Below are 13,074 nucleotides of genomic sequence, written 5' to 3'. Positions count from 1 at the left end.
ACTCTCACATGCATTCCATGGGCTGTCTGGAGTGGACTTGCCCCTGACCCTGTGCTTTCTGTACCTGCCCTTAAACCAGGAGGGCTGGGCAAATGTGATGCACCTTTGAACTTCATTTAGGAAAAACAGGGGCCTCAGACAAAGGTGGCCTGGATGTGGTGTTTCTAGTCCCGACTCACTGCCAAGCCACCTGCCCTTGGAAGGTCAGTGGTCCCCACCAAGCTTGGGGCTGCTGAGCGCCCAGAGCTGCGGCCTGGGGTCCCGGCCGTCTCTCCTCAGATGTTCCACTCAGAGGACTACGAGCTGCTGGTGCTTCAGCACACCTGCTGCCCCTACTGCCGGAGGCGCATCGACGACCCCAGCCCTTGACCAGCAGCCTCGGGACCACCTGCCCCCTCCCGGCCGCCTTGCAGGCAGCTGGGCTATCGAAGGAAGAGTTAAACTGTCAGAATGTGTCTTCTGCCCAGATCAAGTTTGAACTCTAGGGAGGGGCCTTGTGTAACCACGGAATTCCTATTTATGGCATTTCATGCCTTGTAAATACTGCCAGGAGAGGGAGAAGAGAATGTACATATATTTTCTAAGAAAAAAAAATCTGTTACTTTCAGAACGGCTCTGAGTTGTTCACGGCAGCCTGCTGGAGTCCACAGATCTGTCAGACCATTAACATGTACACTTTGTGAACAGATTGCCTCAATAATTACAAATAAAAGGGCTACTTATTTTCATCATCCGTGCCTGCATTTTCACAAATCTTCGTATTGTCTGCAACTTAATTTCCTTATGCAAAAGTGCACCTGTTTCTAATTTGATCTGAGAGGAACATTACATTTGTGTGCTCTTAAAATTTAATCTAATCGAAATGGGAATGGTAGGGGAACGGGTTTTTAAAAATATTTATTTATTTTGGTTTTAACGGGGCTCCATCTCAACGAGAAGATAAGATATCTGGCTCTAAAGAAGGTGGCAAAGAGGGCTGCTGCTCCCAGGGGCTCTGGAGTCGACTCTCTACTTCCCAGCTGGGGCCAGGCCCCCCTGCTCCCCACCATCCCCTAGCCCCCCAAGCTGACCTGAAGCTTTCCCCTTCCTTCAGCTCCTGGAGCGGGTGGGTTTCGTTTGAAGTTCCAGGAAGGTCCCTTCTCCCGAGCACCGGCAAGTGTCCGATTCGGCAGCTCGAGGGCCGATGAGAAGCTGGGGAGGGGAGCTGACGTTTATTGGGGACCTTTTCTGTGCCCGCCGTGCTTCATAGGCTGGCTCAGTGACGGAGGGGGGTGATTTCCCTTCTGCCGCCATGGGGGCTAGTGGAGGTGCTGGCGCCCTGGCTGCGAAGCCCCTGTCCTGTCCTGAGGCCTCTCCCTTCGCCCTCCGCTCTACCTGCCCAGGAGGCAGCGAGCAGTCCAGTGCTTTATACAAAGTCCTGACGGCAGGAAGAAGGGAACTGGGCTGCCAGGGAATGTGTGGAAAACCACCCTGGTGATTAGATATTGATACTTTACAGGGCATCTGTGAAGTGGGCAGAGCGGGACAAATGTCCCCATTGGAGGGATGAAGACCCTGAGGCCTGGAGAAGGGAGCAGCTGCAGAGGCCACCCAGTGGTGAGTCCAGAGCTGGACCCCTGCCCCACCCTCTCCTCCCTGCCTCCCTCTGCATCTCTCTTAGGGGATGATGGAGGAAAATACAGAAAGGGAGCCAGAGAGTTGTGCCAACAGAACTCCTCCGTTGAGTGTCTAATTACGTACGATCATGCATGCTCTCTCTCTCGCTAAACGTTTATTAATGTGTTAGCGTTTCCATTAGCGCATTACTTGAACTGAAAGCACTTGCATATGGCTGGGAGAAAGGAGAGGGAAAAAACAGTCCCCCGCCACCTAACAGGCGTCAATCACAGTGACAGATAAGATGGAGGCTAGAGGCAGGGGAGGGGCCCAGCCTGAGACTCCAGCGTGCATCCTGTCAGCCGAACGACGCAGAGGTGAGGGTGTGCTGTGCCGGGTTCTGCTGCCACCGGGGAGCTGAGCTCCAGAGGCCTGGGTCTGAGCTCCCGTTAAGTCTGGCCCTGACCGAGCGCCAGACATGGTGCCGAGCACTTCCCATGCACCATCTTCTGTAACTCTCTCCGTCTTCAAGGATGTCCATTGTACAGATGCTGAGACTGAGGCTCAGTGACATTCTCTTTTCTTTCATTCATCAAATATTTACTGAGTCGAGACAGAGTCACAGGCAGGCACAGCCTTTGTGCGTGAGCACTGTGTCCTGCTGCTCTCCTGTTCCAACCTGGACAAGGCCTTGGCCAGGTCCAGCCCTCTCTCCAAGGCTGTTTTCCCATCTGTACAAGAGGCCCCTCCAGCTCTGACACTGAGGTTCCAGCCTCAGTCTGTGTCAGATGACCCTGACAGCCCCTCCCATGCCACAGTGAGGCAGGCACCACGGGGGTCTCGAGATGCCTGTCTCACTAAGAGGAGACTGAGGCCCGGGGAGGGGAGCGGCTGCCAGAGGCTGTGCAGCTTGGAAGTGGTTCAGGCTGCGACTTGATCCTGACCTCTTGGCTCCAGGTCCTCAGCACTGTTCCCAGTTCCTGGAAGGAGGAGGTACGGAAGCAGGGATTGGGTGGCCCAGAAAGAGCCCCAGGCCAGACCTTAGGTGGCCCTGGCTCTGGCCCGGCCTCAGCCCACTGGTGTCTGCACCTACCCCCAGCAAGGCTGCCGAAGCCGGGAGCCCCTCATGGCTCTCGAACAGGTGGGCAGGTGCCCCTTCTCCAAGGTTGCTGCCGGTGGCAGATACCAGATGACCTTCCACTTGTGCCAGCCCTGACCTCAGGGTAGGTAGGAGCCCCAGCAGAGAGGCCACCACTGGGCAAGCTGTCACCCTGGGCCCAGCACTTGCCCAAGTACGCCCTGATACTCCTCCAGCCAGACTCCAGAACATCTCCTAGAATGGAACCCGGCCACGCCCCTCCCCTGCTTGTAACTTTAGTGGCCCCTGCTGGCCGCCAGCTGGCCCCCCGGACTCGTAGGCGCTCCTGCCTCCCCTGCCATCCCATCCCGCGGCCCCAGCACCTCTACGCCAGCCGGCCCTTCCCTCCTTGGACCTGGACCCAGCTGTCCCCCTGCCTAGGCTGGGGAGCTTCGCCACTTCCTGGTCCAAATCTCACTCCTCTGGGCCCCCACAGCACTGGGGCTGGAGCATATTCCCACCTCTCACGGTTATTAGTTTTCCCTTTGTCTGCTGCCTCCTAAGCCTGGGCGCTCCTTGAGGACGGGGACTGTCTAGGATTCATCTCAGTGTCCCCAGCACCCAGCTCAGGCCAAATGTTGCAGTGGGAGGGAAGGAAGAAGGAGGAAGGAAGTGGGGCGGGAGGAGAGGAGGCCGGAAGGAGAGGAGAGTCGGCCTCTCCTTCCCTCTCCCCCCTTGACATTCTCAGCTCAGTCTAAGGCGTCACTCAGCTGTGGTGACGCAGCCTGTGGGGTTAAGCCAGTGAGGGGAGGCGGCGGGGGGGGTGCTGCTGACCAAGCAGCACCTCCACGCAGAGGCTTACGAGCTATTTGCGCGCTGTCCCCTAAGCCCTAATCCTGCGTGGCCAAGTAGGAGCCCTACCCCTGGCGTGCCAGAGGGGCTGGCCCGGGGAAGCAGAGACGACCAACCCCGGCGGCCCCGGCGCCACCCCTCACGGCTCCTCGCAGCTTGTTCTCAGCCTGGCCAAGAGGGCCAGCGGCTCAGAAGGTTGCCCACACCCGGACTTGGCCCTCGTGTGCTCTGAGCCGCTCTCTAAACTTCCTGACACAGGGGACAAAAGAGCTCAGGCTGGAGGGCTAGCCGCCTGGCCTCCGTTCCGGCTCTGCCGAGGAACATCATTTCCCCCAGTGGTCAGAGGGGACTTGAGACCTCCTCACGGGGCTGGGAGCAGATGTTCCTTCACTGGGCAAATCTTTACTGAGCACCTACTCTGGGCTGCGAGCTCAGGTGTAGCCAAGAACAGGCCGAGCCGGCCCTGCCTTCTAGAGAGAGATGGGCCGTCAGTCAGGGGACACATAAGACCGTTGCTAACAGTGATGACTACCGAATAGGAAATGAATGTGTGATGGGTGGGTGCCCAGACGTTTAGAGCTGGCGGGGGCTCTCCATGGCTGTGGACTGAACGAGGTTCAGAAGAGGATAACGCTTTCAGCAATGCTCACTGATCACCTACAGGAAACTGAGGCACAGGGAAGTGGGGAGGGCGGGGCTACACCTGGCGCTGTGGCCGCAGCGCCTCAGTCCAGCGAGGGAGGACCGTGAGACCTGTATCGTCAGGCCTGAAGGTCTGTGAGCGCTTTCCCTGGTGGGGAAAGCAGGTTAGGTTTACCATGCAGGTGGGCGTGGATCCCCAGAGTTTTCTAGCGCCAGCAAACTGAGAGGGGAAGCGGGTCTTCCGGGGCTCTCTTGGCGACCGAGAGCCACAGGCTTGAGCCCAGTGCCGCCTCCACCACTGCTGCCCAGGCTTGACCGACTCAGTCAGGCCTTTTCCAGCACCCCAGCGCAGCCCTCTTTTGTCATTGGCAGCGTGGTGTGAGTTATGAAGGGAAGCTCTTCCTGAGAGCCGTCTTTGGGGCAGGAGGGAGATGTGGCCAGGCAGGTTTGTCACATGACCTGGGTGACTCCCTGCCAACTAGGGGCCTTGGTCTCCCCACCTGCAAAATGCGGCAAGGAGGGGGTCAGAGTAGGTGTCTTTTAATGACCTTCCTGCTCGCTCCATGAGCCTGTTCCTCTGAACAAAAAGAGCTTTTTTTTTTTTTTAGTTTTTTATCATGCGTTACAGAACAGAGCTCCATCACATCAGGGATGGCCTTTAACCCCCCATCTCCTCACCCTGTGAGTGTGGGATTATTAGACTGTCCTACAGAGGGTGAACCTGAGTCTTAGAGAAGGGAAGCACTTCCTGATGTAACCTAGATCCATCGCCTCAGTCCACAAATATTTCTTGAGCACCTATTATGTGCCAGACCTCAGGGAATACTTCAGTGAACCAAACAGAAATCCCAGCTCATTCAGTTTCAGGGAAAATGATTTCCATGCTCCTGCTGTGTGTGGAGCTGGGCTCTGGGGCCCTGTGGTGAGCAGGACAGGCCCCAGCCTACCCCGAGGGACTCAAACGTTACAGCCTAGGAGATGGACAAAAGACACATGAACAGAATAGGAATTAAAAGCTTCCAGATTGTCATAAGCACTAGGAGGTAACAAGCAAGGTCCTGAGGTCGAGGGTCGAGGGATCAGCCCGGCCTGGGCAGGGCTGTGTGGGCTGGTGTTGACCCAGGGTGTCCACTGTCTCTCCTTCTGTCTGGCTACCAAGGGCCGCGTCAGAAACTCTTCACCTTGACCTCATTAACAACAGGCCTAATCACTGGGCCAAGCGCCTTGCACTTTGAGGGACCACGCCCCACCCACCCGCCACGCCTGCCCCTGGCTCATTCACCAGCACACATTTCATCAGGCTTCTGTGCACAAGTCCTGACCCTGCCCGGGGCCTCAAGGGTCTGGAGCCCCAGGTGGGCTGGAGAGAAGGGGGCACATTTCTAAGCAGACAGGTGTAGGAAACCCAGGTGGGAAGAGAAACTAGCATGAGGGAACTTAAGTGATGGAAGTCTTGAAGACTGGTACACTTCCCTGGCCGGCCTGTATTCCCAGACTCAGGACCTTTGCATGTGCTGTTCTCTCTCCCTGAGCGTCTCTACCCCCACAGAACTCCTTCCACCCTTGAGTTCTCAGAGAGGCCTTCCGGGGCTGCTCTAGACAACCATGCTCTGGGAGTAAGTTGCCATCTGAACTTACCCTGTTGTTACTGGTTTCATTATTTGTTTGTGGGGCCCTCCTTGCTCTCCTGTGTCCAAGAAAAACACTTCCTGCAGACAGGGCCTTGGTCCTTCTTGTCCACTCTGTCCCCCAGAACTGAGCACCTTGTGTGGATCACAGTAGGTGCTGGATAAAAATTTGTGGCTGGGGGCTTCCCTGGTGGCGCAGTGGTTGAGAGTCTGCCTGCCGATGCAGGGGACACGGGTTCGTGCCCCAGTCCAGAAAGATCCCACATGCCGTGGAGCAGCTGGGCCTGTGAGCCATGGCCGCTGAGCCTGCGCGTCCGGAGGCTGTGCTTCGCGGCGGGAGAGGCCACAACAGTGAGAAGCCCGCATACCACAAAAAAAAAAAAAAAAAATTTGTGGCTGGCCCGTGGTCAATGAGCACCTGAAGGCCAGGCTCCTAGTTCACTCCTGGGGGATGTCCTCACCATCCTGCTATACATGGGGGCCCTCATTTTCCCCCAGAGCTCATCCCGCTGTCCTGGGACCCACCCTCATGGCATTGCCTGTCACCTGGCATCCAAGGCCCATGGTCCCAACCCAGCCTGACCAGACATCCCGGGTCGCATCCTGTGTGCTGCAGTGTCCACCCAGTCCTGTTTCCGGGGTCCACCTCCCCTTCATGCGGGGGTGCCCAGGACCACGACGGCCTCGCTCATTGCAGGGATCTCGTGCCTGACACGCGTTTGGCACAGCTCACCTCCTGCAGTCAAGGGCCTTCCTTCCGGAGCCCCGAGGGCCTCTGTCCCCTCCCTGCTTCGGTCAACCCCCCCGCCCCCGCTTGGTACCCTCCTCCATCCTCGCTCCCTTCAATCCATCTTTGAGGGCTTTTGAGCCACCTTTCTGTTGCCGAGATCTGCCCAAGGCACTGCCCCCTGACCCTGGATAAAGCCCCCGGCACTAAGCCCCACCAGAGCTGGCCACATCCCACGTGGGCCTCAGGCCTCTGCCCAGCCTTTGTCTTCAGTCTACGCTGTCTTCCCCACTTGGCAACCTGGCACAGTGTCCCCCCTCCCTCAAAATGTTATCTCCTTGGACATCTCCACAGGTAGGCACGCTTCCTCCCTGGGCCAGGAGCTGTTCTTCCCACACGGGAGTCTTCCTCAGCCTGTAAGCTCCTCCTTCCTCAAGCTTCGGCTCCCCAGTGGCCTGCACATAAATGATTGTGGAACGAGTGAGCGAGTGAATTCCAATTCAATGTAACAAATGCTTTTTGAGCTCCTGGGTGATGCCGGGCTTGTGTCTGCCATGGGGAGTGCCCTGCCCTTGCGAAGCTCACAACCTGGCAGATGGGCTACTCTCAGTATGCGGTTACTGCATGAGCCAGGAGGTGACTTAGGTGGGGAAGGAATGGGTGAGGGGCTGAGGGAGGGGATGAGAGAATAACCGGCACCTCTGCCCTCTGGGAGCTCATGGTCCATTTGGGAGGAAGACGAAGTTTGCTTGCACTAAGCCAGAGGGAAGTGGGGGTATGGAGTCAGAGGTCCCAATGTCAGGCCAAGGCCATCAGCTGAGATGACAGAGATTCCTCGGGGACAGGAGAGTTGGGGGCGGGCCTCCTGCCCTTTCCCAGGGTCCCCAGCACCTCCCTTCCCGGACAGAAGCCTTCTACCTGGAGTCACCTTGGCCCCTCTTGGAAGCCAATTAGGCCCCCAGTTGCAGCAGTGAGGATTAATATGATTAATAACGCCCCCAATCTTGCAGGTGCTGATTCAGCCAGGAGCTTAGGGAGGGGAGGTCACTTTATAAGGGCCTGGGGGGGGGGCGGGTTTCAGAGCCTGGAGTCATCCAGCCGGAGCCCTGCGTGGCTGAGCTCAGGCCTCAGCAGCATCCTCCGGTTGGAGCTGCCGCAGGGCAGCCACAAGGGCCGCAGCCATGAACGGGACGGAGGGCCTGAACTTCTATGTGCCTTTCTCTAACAAGACAGGCGTGGTGCGCAGCCCCTTCGAGTACCCGCAGTACTACCTGGCTGAGCCGTGGCAGTTCTCCGTGCTGGCCGCCTACATGTTCCTGCTGATCGTGCTCGGCTTCCCCATCAACTTCCTCACGCTCTACGTCACGGTCCAGCACAAGAAGCTGCGCACGCCTCTCAACTACATCCTGCTCAACCTGGCCGTGGCCAACCTCTTCATGGTCTTCGGTGGCTTCACCACCACCCTCTACACCTCTCTGCACGCGTACTTCGTCTTCGGGCCCACGGGATGCAATCTGGAGGGCTTCTTTGCCACCCTGGGCGGTATGAGCTGGGGTGCGGGTGACGGGGGCTACACGAGCCGGGAGCTTGCGGCGTGAGGGGGCCAGTGTCTGGGGACAGCCTATGCCTTGGGGATGGTGGCTGAGAGGCCATTATCCAAAGCCCTCACTTAATCAACAAACACTTTAGTGATGATGAGCTAGGCTGCCGTTTGTCGAGGGTGGGCACTGAATCACTGTTGATCTCACTTGGAGTGGGGTCATTGTCTTGCTTTCCAGCAAGGAAGCAGATGAGAGAAGTCAAGGGCCTTGCTGGGGTCACATCAAGTGTCTGGCAGGGCTGAGTTTCAAGCCCATGTCTCTGAGGCCCTTCAGGACATATTCTGCTTCCCTCGCAGCAGCTGTGCTGGGTCAGACCCACGCCGGGCACTGGGGATAGAGCTGGACAAGACAGATCCCTGTGTTCAGGGCTCCCAGCCTGGGGCGGGAGGAGGGCTCTGAGTCCTCCAGTCACTGGACTGCCTGTACTGGGAGATGGGCTCGGTCCTTCTCCAACATCTAGCTGATTCCCTCCCAGCCCACCTCCAGCCTCTCTGCCATGCTTGAATGCTTTCTGCGTTGATGAGTCCATTTACAGGGAGACGTTAGACCTGTGAGGTGATCTGTGTAGCTCTGAACCATAGTTTAAAATACTTTCTTTAACTGAAAAACTGATTCTCTGCAGAGAATAGACCCCATTTAGCAGATGAGAAAACTGCAGTGTGCAGAGGGGAAGAGTGACTCAGGGATATGGCAGGGCAGTGACCAGGGCCTAGGTCTCCTGGCTCAGATCGAGGAACGTTCCCCGGGGACACATGGCCTCTCAGGCAAGCAGGAGACACGAGAGGTCATTATTACAAAGCCAGGGTGACAGGGAGAGCCTAGAACCAGCCACAAGGATGCTCTGCCTCCTGTCTTCTCTCTCCCACCTGTGACCAGGCTGCTGCCTCCGCCCCATTCCTGGGACTCTGGCCATCACTGGGTGTTTGTCACCTTCAGTGACCACAGTCACACAGTCTCAGGCCAGAAGGGTGCCACACACAGGTGGACTCGTCTCTGCTACAACTATGGTCCTGGAATACTCACTAGTGTTCCCTTTCACTCAGAAATGTCCTAGTTTGGTTGATAATTCCTATGGCCACCCTCCCTCCTGAGTTTCTGGGGTGATATGCAGGGCAGATGTCTGAATCACATCATTATTTCCTCCTCCTTTCTCTGAGCAAAACATTATGCAGTTCCTTGGCTCCTAGGAGAGGGTCCCACATAACTCATGTTGTTACATTTCCCTGGAGGGGAGAGGCCGCTGCCCAGGAGGGAGGGAAGGCTTCCCAACTCCAGGCTTCTGCTGCCTCTGCAATATCTTTTGACAGGAACTCTGCCTGTTGCCCCATGAAGGACACATTTTTCTATAAAAACTTCCTACAGGGCTCCCGGTCCAGCCATGACCCCGTGACCCGATTTCTGTGTCCCTCAAGAACCCAGAGCTCTTGAGCTGAACTAACCTTCCTGGGAGTTACTCTGCGCGGCATATAGGTCCCTCTGCCCCGCACCCGCTCTTCAATGTCCAGGCCCTCCGCACCCTAAGGCCTTGCTCCAGGCCCGCCCCCAGGTGCTTTCCTGACTGCCCTCACCCCATCCCTCAGGGGAGCTCCCCCTCCTTAGACAGGTCCAGCCACGTGGTGTGTTGACTGACAGCTGGCTACCTTGCAGGTGAAATTGCCCTGTGGTCCTTGGTGGTCCTGGCCATCGAGAGGTACGTGGTGGTGTGTAAGCCCATGAGCAACTTCCGCTTCGGGGAGAACCATGCCATCATGGGCCTCGCCCTCACCTGGATCATGGCAATGGCCTGTGCCGCGCCCCCCCTCGTCGGCTGGTCCAGGTAACAGCACCGAGTGGAAGGGAAGGAAGGGTCTCCAGGGCTCTTTGTAGGGTCCTCCAGCCAGGGGGGCTGTCTGGTTCCAGGTCCCAAGCTGGCAGCTGTCATGGGGTTGAGGTTTAGGGCAGGGAAGAGAGGGTCAGCCCCTGACACTGCTATGGGGCTGGTCCCCATGTCAAGGGGACTCCAAGACGCCCCAACCCTTCACCTTGGCTGTGCCCCTAATCCGCAGCTAAGCCAGGGCCAGATTCCAATCCTCTTTGGTCTAGTGCCCTGTTGAGCAGTTCCTCTGACCTTAGGCCTCAGCACCTGGGGAGGCAGAGCCTTCCTCGTGCAGGTGTGACATTGTAGCCTCTGGGAAGCAGTCCTGTCCAGACTCTAGGCTGTTATCTCCAAATGGGCTGAGATGAGCTGGGGTTGCGGTGGACAGTGGTTCCGGACATTGGACTAGTGACTCTGTAGGCGGCCTCGTGTCCCTCTGCTTCCGGGAAACTCCCATCTCTCTCCACTTTCCTCCTCTCTCAGTCTTCCTGGGGCCAGTGTTCTTTGCCCCGTGCTGAATTTGAGCAATTCAGCAAGGGACAAACAACTCTGGTCCCCTTCCCTGTCTTCTCCAGTCTGGCCCGGTTACATCCTGGTAGGCACAGCTAACAGACACTGGGTTTTCCGAGGTCGGTCCAGTGTCACCATCGTCTGAAATCACCCAAACATCTTAACCAGATGCCCCGGGGCCTCTTGTTTCCAGAAAGTGCAAAGATCACTTAGTTACCCTGTGTGCCCCTCTTTGGCCTAGAAAGACCTGGGCACCTCAAATACAGAGCTTGGCAGGGCTTTTCCCTTCTCCCCACCAACCTGTGCCCTGTGTGGCCCAAGGCCTGGCCTCCGGCTGCTGGGGAGTGGCAGGCTGGGAGGGGCGGGGCAGAGCGGCGCGGTGGTGGGCGCAGGGTTGGGGGCGTGCCTCTGGAATGAGAGACTTGGAGAGACTGTGGTCCCGGGATAACACGGCGCTGAACGAACAGTGAAACAACACTGTTTCCACAGGTACATTTGAATCGCTTACCTCAGTCAATGTGATCCTCAGTCACACAACCAAGGAGAGGTTTATTATCCCCATTTTACAGAGAGGGAAAGTGAGGCCCAGAGTGAGACCAGCCCTACAGTAGGCGGTGGCAGGGGACTCTGGTCAGCTGGGCCTGTTCCCAAGTCCCTCACATGTGGGTCTCCCTTTGCCCCTCCCGCCCCATCTCCCCACCGGTCCTCAGGTACATCCCAGAGGGAATGCAGTGCTCGTGCGGGATTGACTACTACACGCTCTCGCCAGAGGTCAACAATGAGTCCTTCGTCATCTACATGTTCGTGGTCCACTTCACCATCCCCCTGGTCATCATATTCTTCTGCTACGGGCAGCTGGTCTTCACAGTCAAGGAGGTATGGTCCTATGCTGGGCGCTGGGGACACGCACATTGACTGGGCTGAGCCCAGCCCCCGTCCCAGAGGAGCCTCAGTCTGAACACCAGGCCCTGTTTCCCCGCAGGCAGCTGCCCAACAGCAGGAGTCGGCCACCACGCAGAAGGCCGAGAAGGAGGTCACTCGCATGGTCATCATCATGGTCGTTGCTTTCCTGATCTGCTGGGTGCCCTATGCCAGCGTGGCGTTCTACATTTTCACCCACCAGGGCTCCGACTTTGGCCCCATCTTCATGACCATCCCGTCATTCTTTGCCAAGAGTTCCTCCATCTACAACCCCGTCATCTACATCATGATGAACAAGCAGGTGCCTGCTGGTGAGGCGGGAGGGTCCAGGTCCCCCAAGGCCACAAGAGGACGAGCCACATTCTTGACTGGGCCCTCAGTCTTTCCACCTGCAAAATGGTCAGGGAGTTGGTCTTCCCCGGGGTGTCAGAGTCATCTGGGAGAAATTCAGACTCCTGGGCCAACCCCCAGACCTTCTGATTAGAGGCTCAGGGTGGGCCCAGGAACCTGCATTTCTAGCAAGCCCTCCAGGTGGCTCTGATGCTGGCTCAAGAATGAGAAGCACCCATCCAGATGGTTTCGGAGGCCTGCTTTAAAGGTCAAACGGTCAAAGTCCCAAGCCTGGGAATAGGTGACAGTTTCCGCACAGCTGGACAGGGAGCTAAAAAGTCTTGTTCCAAGGAATGAAAGGATAAAGCGGTCCTTTAACACAGACCAGTGGTTCCTCTGCAGATCCCTTGATCCAGTGGGGAAAACACGGAGTCAGACAGACATATTGGGTTCAAATCCCAGCTCTGCTAGTTTCTAGCTGTGTGACCTTGGGCAAGTCACTTCCCTTCTTTGGGCATCAGCTTCTTCATCCATAGGAAGGGTGAACTCCTAAACTCTTGGGTTAAATGAGATAATTTACAGATAGCCCTTGGCACACAGAGGGCATCATGGATTACCAGTGACAAAGCCCGCTGAGGTTTGGTCCTGGCATTTCCGGGTGGGGTCGTGAAGGCTTAGTAAGTTCCTATAGGGAGCCATTTGAGAGGGGAGTGGAGGCTGGGAAGGCCAGAAGCGGGACGGGGGTGGAGGCAAATCTCACCGACCATGCCGGTTGCCACCCACATTTTGGGGGACCCTGACACTGACTCATGCCCTTTCTTCCAGTTCCGGAACTGCATGCTCACCACCCTGTGCTGTGGCAGGAACCCACTGGGTGACGATGAGGCCTCCACCACTGCCTCCAAGACAGAGACCAGCCAGGTGGCGCCTGCCTAAGGACTCTGTGGCCAACTGTAGGAGTCTCCCAGCCCCCGCCCCCCACCCCAGCCACCCTATCAGGAGCCGTGCCTGTCGGAACCAGGTCACACAGGCTCCCTGAGTTTAAACAAAAAAACAAAAAGAGAATTAATGAGAGAAAAATGAGGCTCCTCACTTGGCAGGGACGGCCCAGTCTGGAGTCCTGATTTCCCAGGGGCCGGTGGGATCTGTACCCGCCTTTCCCCCCAAACTCATCTCTCAGGCACACGAGAACTCTTGCTCTGGAAAAGTGTCCCAGCTTAGGGATAACTGTGTAGCACAGAGTGGGGCACATAGTAGGTGCTTAATAAATGCTAGATGGTTGAAGGAAGGAATGAATGGAGACATGAATGGAGAGATGAATGGGCAGGGAGAGC

General features: G+C 57.1%; 2 protein-coding genes across 6 annotated transcripts in view; both read left to right on the top strand.

Moving 5' to 3' along the window:
• IFT122 (intraflagellar transport 122) overlaps positions 1-7,889 on the top strand; it is a 77,984-nt gene extending 70,095 nt beyond the window's left edge. The window contains exons 29-30 of one of the 4 annotated variants that reach the window (XM_060161100.1): positions 1,499-1,596; positions 7,753-7,889. In XM_060161100.1, coding sequence (XP_060017083.1) covers positions 1,499-1,549 — 51 coding nt within the window. In that variant the 3' untranslated portion in view covers positions 1,550-1,596; positions 7,753-7,889. Of the gene's footprint in view, positions 1-168; positions 732-1,498; positions 1,597-7,752 lie in introns of those variants that run through there. The other 3 variants (XM_060161098.1, XM_060161099.1, XM_060161101.1) reach the window with 3 other exon arrangements.
• RHO (rhodopsin) lies at positions 1,541-12,725 on the top strand. Of its 2 annotated transcripts, XM_060161108.1 has the most exons (7): positions 1,541-1,596; positions 6,878-7,003; positions 7,753-8,065; positions 9,772-9,940; positions 11,200-11,365; positions 11,472-11,711; positions 12,566-12,725. In XM_060161108.1, the coding sequence occupies exons 2-7, from the start codon at positions 6,989-6,991 to the stop codon at positions 12,674-12,676; spliced, it is 1,014 nt and encodes a 337-aa protein (XP_060017091.1). In that variant the 5' UTR covers positions 1,541-1,596; positions 6,878-6,988; the 3' UTR covers positions 12,677-12,725. The 2 variants fall into 2 exon arrangements, with proteins under 2 accessions (XP_060017091.1, XP_060017090.1); XM_060161107.1 differs by lacking the exons at positions 1,541-1,596; positions 6,878-7,003 and having other exon boundaries at positions 7,705-8,065.
• The last annotated feature ends 349 nt before the right edge of the window (positions 12,726-13,074 follow it).

This window comes from Lagenorhynchus albirostris, chromosome 10 (genome assembly GCF_949774975.1).
Source record: "Lagenorhynchus albirostris chromosome 10, mLagAlb1.1, whole genome shotgun sequence".
In the NCBI taxonomy this organism is placed as follows: domain Eukaryota; kingdom Metazoa; phylum Chordata; class Mammalia; order Artiodactyla; family Delphinidae; genus Lagenorhynchus; species Lagenorhynchus albirostris.
Note: the sequence above shows the minus strand (reverse complement) of the source record. Positions and strands in the feature narration are given on the sequence as shown.

Excerpts from the sequence above, each read along its gene's own strand:
- RHO (XM_060161107.1), top strand. The coding sequence starts at position 7,705 with ATGAACGGGACGGAGGGCCTGAACTTCTATGTGCCTTTCTCTAACAAG. Across the intron at positions 9,941-11,199 it reads CCCCTCGTCGGCTGGTCCAG|GTACATCCCAGAGGGAATGC; the intron begins GTAACAGCACCG and ends ACCGGTCCTCAG. Across the intron at positions 11,712-12,565 it reads ACATCATGATGAACAAGCAG|TTCCGGAACTGCATGCTCAC; the intron begins GTGCCTGCTGGT and ends CCTTTCTTCCAG.